At 42.9% G+C, this 13,161-nt stretch overlaps 1 protein-coding gene across 4 annotated transcripts in view; it reads left to right on the forward strand.

Moving 5' to 3' along the window:
• Positions 1-13,161, forward strand: part of DENND1A (DENN domain containing 1A) — a 517,643-nt gene that overhangs the window by 228,704 nt on the left and 275,778 nt on the right. For all 4 annotated transcript variants that reach the window (XM_057721732.1, XM_057721733.1, XM_057721734.1 and 1 more), the window contains exon 6: positions 8,030-8,099. In XM_057721732.1, the coding sequence (XP_057577715.1) occupies positions 8,030-8,099 (70 nt within the window). The remainder of the gene's footprint in view (positions 1-8,029; positions 8,100-13,161) is intronic.

Raw genomic sequence — 13,161 nt, forward strand, 5'->3', positions numbered from 1 at the left:
GTAGATAGAGGAGTTTACTTGTGTTGAAGGGATGGGCAAGGAGCAAGAAATCTTAAGTTTGTGGGTACTTCTTGATCTACTTTGAATATTTGCTCACTCTATTTTAGCTATTTGTCACAGACACCAGCAGTCCGTTGATAGGAATTGTTTTTGGTTCTGGATCATTTTTCTAACCAAAATTCTGCCTCCTAAATTTGGAGTCCCTCCTCCCAATAAGCGTCGGTTGACTATTACTCTGTGGTTCTGGTGGTAATGGCCTTACTAGAAACTACAGGATGAGTTACATCTGTCAAGGGAAGTTCTGACTTAGTGGATGTCTAACATGTGCCAGGCACACATTAGAGATTAAACAGTCAATACACAGTCATTGATCCTTGTTCCCATGGAGTTGATACTAATCAAGAACTAAGGTGAGTCTTCATAGAGGGTAGTTAGCCCAGGAGGGCCTCATATTCTGGGACTAAAATGCACTTATTTAAGTAAATTTTATAGTAAAAATGGGGGGGGGGGTATTTAGAATTTTTATCTAGAAAAAAATGAAACAAACTTTGAAAATAAATTCATTTTGACAAAATCTAGCTTTTATTCCAACAACACATTAATTCTTAGAATAATGAATCAAGTAGGGTTTTTGGGGGGGGGATTATGATTTTTCAGATGTAGCAACACTTCATGTTTGACTTTCATAGCATAGTTATAAAAGGAGTCACTTTTCCAAAAGTATTTGAGGATGTCATCAATTTCTTCAAGGCCTCTCTTACCCCTTTGATATTGAATTTATTTTCTTTTGATGTGACTATTGTGCCACCATTCTTGTTTTTCTTGATTTTTCTCTTCGTCCCTTGATACCTGGTCTAATGCTGCCAGGTCTTCATTTGTTAGTCACTTTGTTAGTCACCTCAACTCTGAGCAGATGTCCAGCATCTCTAACAAGGGCTTCATGAATTCCTGCATCCTTTGCAAAGGTTGTAGTTTTATTTGCTTTGTATTGTAGACGTTTGACCAACCGAGACACTGACGGAGGAGTAGGTATAGATGCTGGTCAAACTGGAAGAGCTGAGTGGGGACTTACTGGTTTAAGCAGTCATATCATTTGTGAGTATTTTCCTCTTAGAACAGCTTGTACTTTCCTGTCCACTCTGGTGACTGCAGGACATGAGGAATTCCTATACAGAGTCCTGGAGGAGCCTCTGAAACAGGCACCAAGAATGTTAGGAAGAGAAGGACAGGAAGAGTATTCTAGGCCCCAGGTTTGGTATCTCTGTATACATCAGTTACATTAGATAGATGGTGTATATCTTTTTATAGAAGAAGAAATTGAATCTTTGAGAGAGTGCTTCCCTGAGGTGTCACAGCTACTAAGTATCAGAACTGAGATTCATACAGGGTTATTTGACTCAAGTCTGTGTTCTCCCCACATGCCATGCTACTCTGCTTGTTTAAATTGGATGGGGGAGGGGGGAGTAATATGAAAGCTTTAAAAACTGAAGGCCAAGTAGCCTTAGCCAAGGGATGCTTTGTCATCCAATGAATCTTGGCAAAGTCTACTGACAGGAAGTAAGAAAAGAAGGGATACCTCTCTTAGAGTACCCACAATGGAGTTTTAAGAGCTCCTCAGGCAGTGGAAATCACCAAGAAAAATTGGAAGACTGTATTGTATGTCGCTCTTCTTAGCCTTAAACTCATCATTCCAAGCATGAGTAGACACACATCTGCGACAGGCCCCTCAGGGAGGTACTATTTCATTATATCTTCTAATATAATGGTGCTTGAGTGCTTAAATGGTAAAGTTTTTATTATAAAGCACTTTTCATCTCTTTCATACTAGAGCCAGAGCATTATATTGATCTTTCTCAAATTACGTGTAAAAGGAGATCATATTACCTAAGGTTTTCCTCTTAGGGTAGCAGAATGGACACTGGCTCTGGTAAGGCTGAGATGATCCACTGGACTATGGTGAGGGGGAAATAATCTCTTTCTGCCTGGCTCTAAATACTCATCTTCAGAACTTCTCTTTAACTGGCCCCTTGGTTCCCCACTGATTTCAGAATTAAAGGGAGGCCTGTGGGTTTGGCATATGAGGGCCCCTCCAGAGCCTGGCCCCCTACCTCATCCTTCATCCTGCAGCCTGCACACCCTACTCTCTGGCTATTCCAACAGCACACAGTTCTCAAGTCAGGCCCAGAGGCTTGTGCCTACAAGCCATTGCTCATGAGTTTTCCCTGCCTCTATTGCTCTGTATCCCCACCCCTTCCAACCTTCTTCTCATACGCCGAGAACAGCCTCTTTCAAGACTTAGCTGAAGCCCAACCTTCTCTGTGTGATGCATATTGACTCCACCCACAGTTACAACCAGCTCTTCTCTCCATTGCATACTCCTCCCATGGTTTTAAATTTTTTTATTTTATTTTCCCAACTCATGTCATTATTCTGTATACTTATTGTATAAAGAATATTAAGTAGTTGGTCTACTTTTGATGGAAGAAGAGACTCTTTAGGTTCTCTCTTCCCCATTTTATTTTAATTTTGAAACAGTAACAAACATTTAGAAAAGTTGTGAGTATAATACAAATGCCCTATTTGGGAGATACTGCCAAAATAATACCCAGTAACCCTTGAATACTTTAGTATGTATTAAAAAAAATTTTTTTTTTACATAGCTACATTGCAATCATCAAAATCAGAAAATTAGTATAAATTTTGATGCAATGCTACCATGTAATACTGGGACTCCCCCACTTGTGTGTGTGTGTGTATAAAGGATATAGGTTCAGAATCACATGTTGCATTTTGTTGTCATGTCTCTTTAGCCTTATTATTCTGAAATAGCTCCTCAGTGTTTCCTAGACTTTTATGAACGTGACATTTAGGTTATTTGTAAAAGGTCCTTCAGTTTGAGTTTATCTGGTATTTCCTCAGGAATTAGATTCTACTTCTGTGGCAGGAATATGATAGTATGCTGTGTTCTTTTCATTGCATTCTACCAGGTGGTACACTGTTTCAGTTAGTCCACTACTGAATTAAGGGCATGTCTTCCAGGATTCTCCATTCTTTTCCCCTTTGTAATTAAAAAGTATACTAGGAATATCCTTATCCTGTGCCTACCACACTTTTAATTTGCTTATTTATTCCAGCATACATTCGTGATTTCCTATTTTACTTATTATTATATGATCTCTTTCTATCATTATTTGTTTTGATGCTCAAATTGTCACAGATTTGGCCAGTAGAAACCCATCCATACTAGCTCTTGTGTCCCATTGGTATGTCCTAATCGTATGTTGAACACTGCCTTTTTTCTAGCACAAGGTATTTCCCAGCCCTGGCCCTGGAATCAGACATTTCTTCAAGGAGCACTGGTTCCTTCTAGTGAAGAATGGTACTTAGAAACCAGGATCTGGGCATTAAGTGTGCTTATTATAATTGGGAAGTCTCTGCCAGATCCCTCAGTGGCTAGAGCTAGAGATATTCTAGCCAGAGAATATCTAGCTTTATCTATAATGTATATACACATATGTGTGTACATATATACACTTGTATTTGTATTTCTTGTATCTGTCTAGCTCCATGATTTCATATAGTTACATCTAATTGCAGTTCAGCATGGTAGGGTTCATTCTTATTTTCTCCCCATCCATATTTGTAATTCTCTTCTCTGATAGTAATGTGCTTGGTTCTTGTTATATATTTACTTGTCTGCTCAGTCTTGATCTATTCCCCTGTGTGTAACCAAACTCCCTCTGTTGTAGCCCCCCTCCTCTGTGGCTGACCTCCTCACGCCGTTTGAACTCTGACATCATAGGCAAGGCAATCACTCCTGCCTCCTCCTGTCATAGACATCCTTCTCAACTGCTCGGATTCTGCCTGGCCGTCCTTCATGGAAGCCCTCCTACCCACTTGGGCTCTGACATCCTACACTGGACTGCCTTCCAGATCCTCTTTTTAATCTTCTTGGGTTCTAACACTAGTCTAGTCAACTTCTTTCTATTAATATAGATGCTTTCCTTACCCAGTGCAGGCCTTTCCCCTACTTAAACACGCTTCTTACCCCTTTTGAGTTTTGACACTCCAAGCCAGGCCACCTCCTGTGTAGACACTCTCCTTATCCTTCTGGAGCCCTGACTTTTTCTTACCCGGGAACCCTCCTCACCCCACTTGGGCTCCAAACTCTGTGCCAGTTTGTTCCAACCGGGGATATCCTTCTCTCCATGCTTGTGCTGTGACATCCTGCTCATAGCTACTTTTCTCCCAGGTGGCCACCTTTCTCAACTTGGTCAGCCTCTGCCACTATTGCACCCCACACCCCATCTCTCCCTCCCCCCCCTTCTCTTCTCTGGGCTCGTCTAAAGGCTTTGAACTGAACTATTAGTAAGAGAAGTGGGAGAGCTTTTTAAAATTTTAATGGTTTTCTATTTTAGTATTTAAGACGCTGGAGCAGAATCCCATCATATACACACTATTACAGGTCACTTATACATGTGTGGAAATGATTATACTGAAAGTCCATTCAGTGGAGTGAGATTAAAAAAGTGAGTCATCTGTCCTCCATTGGACTCAGTTCCTAAGTTCACCTGGAGGGTAAGCAGCTCACCAAGCTGACAGATTTGAACAGAGGCAGTTTTATTCAATAAGTTCCCCAAACTCAGGCTGCTTTGTTAGTTATGCAAACCAAGACTGCTGTACATTGGAGTCAACTTAAGGGCATTTTTATGGGTGATTTTGACTATATGCACAATCTCTGGGACCTGCCCCTGCACATCTTACAAAGGCTTATGATAGTCCACGTCAATGAGGCCATGTGTGTAGGAACACTTGGGTGCTGCCTGAGCTCTTCTCAAGTTTAAGACTTTGTATTGCCTCACACAAAACAAAAGCCTCTTCATTTGACTTTCAAGTCAGGGAGTGCGGACAGAGCCTTGGACAGTTACCTGACCCATGATTGGCAAGAGAGGCTTGGATTGAAGCTAGTGCCTGGGAAGCAGGCTTTTCTCATTTTGGCTTTTCCCCATCAAGGCTCTGCTGATTGGGTCATGGTAATGCTCCCTTATAATTTAATAATTTGATCCAAAAGCCTAGGCTAAATAAACCACTTGGGAAAGAGTTCCAGCTCCGCCCACCTAAACTATCACTCCTTGTTCTATATGTCTCTTTTTCCCATGTAGGACTGTGGCCTTCTTGAGTACAGGTACCCTTTGTGATTGGGATTTTTGGCCCCAGCCTTGGACTGAGCCCACCACATGGTGATGCTCTGCATTGCACACTTGAGCAGTTGCATAAAGGTAGCAAATTGAGCAGGCCCTGAGATGTTTGGGACTCCTTTTTAGCTGTCCAGGGAGGAGCGGCGTAATGGAGTGTTTGTTTCCTGTCTCTGGATTGGGAAGTAGTGTTTACTCCATGCTGACAGACGAGCACAAAATGGAGTGGAGGGTCTCCATATCCTCACCTGCACCCTTGCAGGCAGCGCGAAGCTGTTGTGTAGGCACTAATGAAGCAGTACAGGAAACGCCACTGGATAAAGTTCAGCTGTGAACCCTGGCCTCCCAACAGGGGAAAAGAGGGATCCTTTGAAGAAGAAGACAGCTGGGTTTTGGTTTCAAGACCTTAACACTGCCATCACTAGATATTCATCTGTCAGTGCACAGGGGACAACATGTGGGGAACAGTTGTGTCCGGTCAGGCTGAAGGGAGAAAGAGATGGCTGATTTCCAGGGTAACTACAAAACTGGCTGAAGGGTCTGTTTAGCGTAGCCAAAAAGAATCGATTTGGTGAGGTCGAGGCTGTGTATGAGAACCTGGGCACAGTCTGCTGTAGGCTGGGTGACTGTACCACGTCACCCTCCTGTGTCCTCACAGCAGGGGAGGATGCGGAGGTGTGAGGTTCTGGGTCCAAACTATGTTGGCCAGTTGAACCTAGTGGCCAGAACTGCTTCCTGTATACCACAGTGCTAAATTATCAGAGAAGCCAGCCTGTCCCAAGTCACTTCATCAGGTTTTCCTAAAATGACTTCAGCTTTTCTCTCATTTACTTGAAGCCATAGTTTCCTTACAAGAAAATATTTTCTCTTCTTACTCCGGCACCGCGCACACCACCACTCCCCCCCTCCCCACTTCCTGCTGGATTTAACTAGTGGTATTTTTTTCTTTCAGGGGAGAAAAAAAGATATTTGTAATCCTTAGTTGAATTTGTTTACTAAGAGTCCTCTAATCTGGGCAGGAGTTTTCTTCTGAGGGGATTTATTGTTCCTTCTATAATGGCTTTTAACTCAGCCAAGGTTTATTTAACAGAATAGGAAGGGAGAAACTTATCTCCTCCCTAATCCCTCTTGAATGTTTACATTACTCTGCCAAAGTAAATGCTGTGTAAAGTGGCAGCAGTCATTTGCTCTGTAATAATCAATATGCAGCTGCCAGAACTGATTGAAACATATTAACATAAGTGATAATACTGTCATAGAAGTGAAAAGTTAAGTTGCTTATCAGTATATTTTGATAAGCTACTTAAATTTTACAGTAGCATGTGCTGGCTTCAGACAGACGTTAATGACAGAGAACTGTGTGCTTTATCTGTCCTCTCTACTGCCTCTCACTTCATTTATTACCCTCAGCAGTACAGCTGGTAATCTGTCCAGGGCGCTGATTTCCCTCTGCCTGGCAGGATGGAGTCAGCGCTCGCCTCTATCAGTAACGGACACTGTTAGCGCAGCAGGGCAGATGCGAGCAGGACAGCAAGAGCTTGGTACGGCACTCTTCCCACATGACCGTTTGATGTCGCTTTGGAAAAGTTTCTTATGGAGAAAGAAGCCATTTAAATTTTAAGTGAAAAAACTTCCTGGGAGTAGGGATATGTTTCAACAATAATTCTATAGCAATAATGCACCTTTGCTGTTAGTCTTTGTTGGGTTTTGTTTGTTCCATCAACACTGAGCACTGAGGGTTTGCCAGGCTCTGTGCCTGGCCCTGGGAAGACAAAGTAATTCTTCTTCGTCATGCTCAGTCTGTTAGGAAGACCGACACACCATTGAGTGCCACATGGTGTGTGGACTATTATAACAGGAGTTTGCACATGACAGGGCAGCACAGAAGAGAGAAAATTAGGGCACAAGAGGTGGGGATGGGGAGGGGGTAGTGAGGATGAGCAGAAATCAGCTAGACTAGATCGTGAAGGTCAGAGGGAGAAAAGTGCCAAGTGTATGCATTGCTAGCTCAGGTAGGCTTGAGGATGCCTGAGCATTCCTTGGAGTATGGCTGCAATGAGAGGAGTATGTATGTAGGGGTACAGAGCAAGGCCAGACGGAGAGACAGTCAAGGATCTGAAAGAAGAGCCTTGAACACTGTCCTAAGAATTCCTGTAGTGATGGGGCACCACTGCAGGAATTTAATCCAATGTGCCACTTAGATTCGCATTTTAGAAAGACCATTCTATGAGCCACACAGAGGGTCGAGTAAGGTCAAGACCAGGCTGTCAGAGTTAAGGGACATGATGGTCAGGACCCAGTGGAGGGCAGTGGGGACACAGAGTTAGAGCTCTTTTTGCAATAAGTACAGAGAAGGGTGCATTATATTAGAAAACTTGATGAATGGTTTCAGGCTCATGGAGACTTTGGGACACCTTGCACATAGCAGCAGTGGAAGTGCTGTATGTGTGTGTGGCTGTGTGTGTCCAATCGTGAGAAACTTGAATAGAAGCTTTCCTGGAAGGGGTGGGTATTGTAGGAGAGGCCTGGGAGTGCTATTCAGAGATGATTCCTGATTGTAGAGTCTGCTTTGAATTTCTTCTCTATGAACCTCTTCTAGCTCTGAGGCATGGGAATTATTTATAATGGATATTCAGTCCTCTGCCTTACACAGGCGATTTTTTAAAATCTCAGAAATAATCAACATTTTACCAGTCTGTGTTTCTAGCACAGCCTATGACAGGAAGGTTCTTTAGGATGTAGAGAGAAACTGAAATGTACCGTCTTGAATTAACTCCTGTTCAAGTTTTTGACCTGCGTACTAATATTTCGTGTGTTTCCTCTTCTTCCCCCAGCTATCTCCCCTGGTTCGAAGTATTTTATAAGCTGCTTAACATCTTGGCAGATTACACGACAAAAGGACAGGTATTTGCCTTTTATTTTATTCTTTTTAACAAGTAAACTTTAATTTTTATGGCTATAAAAGTAAAACATGCCTTGTATTTCACTAAAACATTTACTAAAAAAGTAATGCATTCCCATTATAGGAAGTTTGGAAAATTCAGAAAGCAGTAGGAAGGAAGAGAAAAATCTCTCCTAATATGTGTCCCTACCTCCACCTCCCCAATAAATATTGCTAGCATTTTGGGATGCTTTCTTTACTTTTTGAATTAAATAAATGATAAGTAGACCCTTAGAATTCAGAGTTAATAGTCACCATCTTATGTTCCCAAGCAGCTCTGAAGGTTCATGATATGTATTAAATAATAATTTTGCTGAGGTACAGATTTGAATTGCTGGGATTTGTGAGTAAAACACTTAACTGGTAAGTGACCTAACCAGCTGTCCCAGTTCCCATTTCAGTAGGGCTTTCTTGTGCTTTTACAATAATTTTTTTAAGGGTCTGAAAATCACTTTAAAAGTTCAGCTCTACCTCACTGTACTTTTGGAAGAAATGTTATGCTAAAGGATCTTACATGGGTGTCAAGGGGCAACTGGAGCTGTATTTAGACTTTTGAAGCCCACAGTTTTAAGGTACCATAATAATAGAAGCATTTCCCGCATGCTAATAAAAATGTTTTTCGTGGTTGCATACCATGTATCATGTACCTTGGTTTACTGAGAAATTTCAGTAACAGAATTTATATTACTGAAAATTGAAATTGCTGAAATTGGAAATTTTCATTATTTGCGATTTCCTTTTTCTTTTTTTTTTTTCTTTTTTACTATTATAAGTATAGCCATTAGCATCTTTGAGCATGAAACATTTTCTTCATTTTGGATCGTTTCCTTAGGAGGAGAATCTCAGATGGGCCATTTAAAAGTTAGTGGACATAAACATTTTTAAAACATTTGCCAAACTGCTTTCCAAAAGAATTGTACTATTTTCTTAAAAGATATGCTTTACTGGCAAAGTACAAGAACGCCTGGGTCACCATACTCTCACCAATATCGTTTGTTGAATTCATTGTGTTCTTGACAAGTGAAGAGTTCTCATTGTTTTTGTTTGTTTTTCGTTTGTCTTTTCTCTCTTTTTTCTTTTGTTTCTCTTTTTTCTTTTTCCCTCTCTTTTTTCTCTCTCTTTCTCCTTTTTTCACATTATTTTAATTGCATTTCTTTGATTATTAGTGAGTTGAATATTTGTCCCTATATCTAACTTATTATATTTTCCTTTTTTGTAAATGGCCTAAGATTTTTAATTGAGATATATTATTATTAAACGTTAAAGAATTTTTTTCATCATATTTTCTACAGAACATTAGTTCTAAGAAATGTGCCATTTAAAAGGGTACCGTAGTTGAGTAATATTGGGGTCTGGGAAAGGGAAAGCTCTGGCTCATTTTTGTCTCCTTAAGATTCATGTAATATAGGCTCTGAAAAGTCCTACAGTGGAGAAATCTGTGTTACCCAGGTATTCCCAACTTACTTGGCTCCATACCCTTTTAATTCCATGACAAATGTTAACATTCTGAGATACCAGTGTTTCCTGGAACACACTTTGGGAAATGCTGTTTTTGGAGAAAGGTGGAAATTGTGTGAATCATGGATAAATCTTTAAGTTAGAGTTACTCACTGGCAAATGTATTCCAGAGGCCACACTAAATGGAAGGAATAACTAATAGAAATGGCTCCTTGGATCACTACACTCACTCTGAAAGGATGCTTAAGTATCAGGGAATTCTGTCATAAAAGAAGTGATTTACTCTTTGCTGAATGAGTTAAGAGGCCACCTTGGGTCTGTTCATTGATTTCTGATTCACGGTTCACTTTTGTCAAACATTCAGTTTTTCACTCAAAGTTGAAAGATGTCTTTAGTAAATAGAACCGTGTAATGTGTAGGCTCTTAATAGTCTTAGAATGGGAAGTTAACTCACATTTTTTTCTCCCATACATAAGTTCCAGTCAGTTTTTAAAAAACAAAAACAAAACTTACTAGACTTTTAAAAACATGTCTTGCGATACAGGAAAGATTGGGTAGGTACAGTGCATAAGGGAGATAGGATTACTACCCTGTAAAATTGGTGTACTGATCCTCTGAGCCGTTGCCTCAGTTAAGGACCCTGCCTCTTGGAGTGTTGGGGACTGAGATCAGTGATGTGTTTTAGTGGAGTCTGTTTACCTTATACAAAGGACTCTTTTTATTAAATTTCTTCTGGTTAAAGAAATTATGACACAGATAATAGGTAGTCTGCCTACAATTGGCTTAATTGTTTGCCAGGTATGGGCTATCAGATTACAGCAGGAGGAAAGAGCTTTCATTAAAAAAACAGAATCCCTTCCCCGAGTCCAGAAGTCATTGGGAAATTTGGGCAGGGTAGGTAGGCTTCAACTCGGGGCATGGGGAGTGCCCATGATGGCTCAGCATGGAGTGTCAGAGCCTAAGCTACATTATGAGGGTGTCTGTTTGAGTCATTGACACAACATGGTTATCAGGCCCTGAGTAGGGCAATGATGGCATCCCTGTGGCATGGCAGAGGGTGAGGAGGACATCTGATCAGTGTACCCCTCCCCCCAAAAAATAATAAATAAATAAATTAAAAAAAAAAAAAAAAAAAAAGGAGGACATCTGAGCCAGAGAGAAGCCTGGCTGAGGGTGTTGGAGGCTGAGGAATGAGGCAGTTATTTATGTGGGACAGTGGTGATGGTGGCTTGGCATCATTTGGGCACCAGATATCAGAACTTCAATGGGATCTAAAGGAGCTACATGGGAAAGAGGACAGCAGCAGTGGCCCAGCACTAGGGTGTTGGAACCTGGGGTGAGGAGGGCATTTTTTGCTGGTGAGAGGTCCGAGGGAGGGAGACAGACATTGGTGGCCTAGCACTGGATGTCAGTATTCGAGCGGGGCAAGGAGGGCGTCTAGGTGGAGAGGGAGGTAGGGGCAGTGATAAAAGAGATTTCTTAATATATTTACTTGCTAGTATATAAGCAAATAGGGGCAGGGTTTTTCACTTTTGTTAGATTATAGTTACAAATATGTAAAGGGAGGAAATTAGAATGATTCCTATGTTGGATTGGAATTAGAGCCATTGGTGTGAACCCATGGCTTTCAATATATGTGATAGATACAGAAAATGGAGATGTAAATGTGTATTGTGGGTGTGTCTGTGTGATATTCCCTGGCTCTATCCACTGAAAGGGACTGGGGTCAACTACACACAAGTAGCAGTAAGCACACCGATGTGCCCAAATTTTTGTTTCTAAATCCATTTTCTACTTAAAAGGAGACAGAACTTCCTGAAGAAATGTCTAATTTCAGAGCTGAGACAGGGAAAAGTATAAGATGAGTCTGGAACATCTTTTTGGGCCAAAAGTAAGGAAGTGCTCAAAACATGATGGAGAGTGGGAAGGAGTCAAGATGGCGGAATAGGAGGACATGGAATTCACCTGTCCTCACAAGTAGGTCAAGAATACAGGACTTCACTGGTGGTGCAGTAGTTAAGAATCTGCCTGCCAGTGCAGGGGACATGGGTTTGAGCCCTGGTCCGGAAAGATCCCACATGCCACGGAGTGGCTAGGCCCGTGTGCCACAACTACTGAGCCTGCGCTCTAGAGCCTGTGAGCCACAACTACTGAGCCTGTGTGCTGCAACTACTGAAGCCTGTGCACCTAGAGCCTGTGCTCTGCAGCAAGAGAAGCCACTGCAGTGAGAAGCCTGTGCACCACAACGAAGAGTAGCCCCCACTCACCACAACTAGCGAAAGCCTGTGCACAGCAACAGAGACCCAATGCAGCGAAAAATAAATAAATTTAGAAAAAAAAGAATACATCTACAAATGGAACAGTTCTCACAGAGCACCTGCTGAACACTAGTGGAAGACCTTGGACACCTAAAAGGACAAGAAAAAAAAAAAAAAAGAGGAAACGTGAAGGGATCAGCACCCCTGATGGGGAGCTGAAGGGAGGAGAGGTTCCCACAGTTAGAGAGACCCTCTCATGGAGGGGGAATCAGCTGGAACAGAGAAGGAGCTTCAGGGGTTCAGAGGGGAACACAGCAACTGGTCTGTAGAAGGCAGGACAGAGTAACATCTACGCACATGGTCCATGCTGCAGCTCTGTGCACCCAGCCTGTGTTGTGTGTCTCTTGGCGTGGAGGGGGACTGCGTGATGGAAAGTAGGGTTTGGAGAGCAGACCAAGGGAGGGGGCAGCTGTTGGCTGTGAAGAGACAGCCTGAAGGGACAGGAGTAAGGAACTCCACAACTGAAAAAGTTTGTTGTAACCCAGGCCTCCATAGAAACAAGGCACCACTGTTGAGTGGTGTGCAAGGGGCAGGGCCACCATTGCAACCCTCTTCCCCACCTGCGGGCCTCTGCCTACACGGGCATTGGGAGGGGCACCCATCTGAGCAAGCTCACCCGCCCCTTAAGCACAGTCCTCCTCCACCCATGCAGGCTCCATGTTTCTGAGTGCTGCCTCCACCAAAGCCTCCTTGGGAATCAGCCCTGGGCGCCCCAGTCTGAGATAGGAATCCGCCAATGCAGGCAGGGCCTGAGTGCTAAAGCATGGGGTTAGGAGAGTGACCCAGGGAGAGGACTGCTGTTGGCTGCGTGGAGACAGCCTGAAGGGATGGGAGTAAGGAGGTCAGCTATGAGGAAACAACCTGAGGAGATGGGATGGAGGGGCTTGGTGGCTAGGGATGCTCCTGGAGGAAGTGTGGTCTTCCTTGGAAACAAGGTGCCATTGTTGAGTGGCATGCAATAGGCAGGGCCGCCATCACGGACTCTCCCCATATACCAGCCCCTGCCTCCGCACCCCAGCCTGAGTTGAGTCTCCTGGGAGACCGCGGGCACTGGGAGGGACTCCCACCAGAGCAAGCATGCCCCAGTCTGTTGCTACTTCTTGCCAGTCTCTGCTGCCGCAGGTACTAGAGGGGGATTCCATAGAAGCTAGCGCACATACCCTAGTTGTGGCCACCTTATCCCTCCCCAACCCGAGTGAGCAAGTATGCCCCAGCCAGCCTTACTTGGGTGAGGAACAGACACCTGAGG

This window comes from Hippopotamus amphibius, chromosome 2, assembly GCF_030028045.1.
Source record: "Hippopotamus amphibius kiboko isolate mHipAmp2 chromosome 2, mHipAmp2.hap2, whole genome shotgun sequence".
Lineage (NCBI taxonomy): Eukaryota > Metazoa > Chordata > Mammalia > Artiodactyla > Hippopotamidae > Hippopotamus > Hippopotamus amphibius.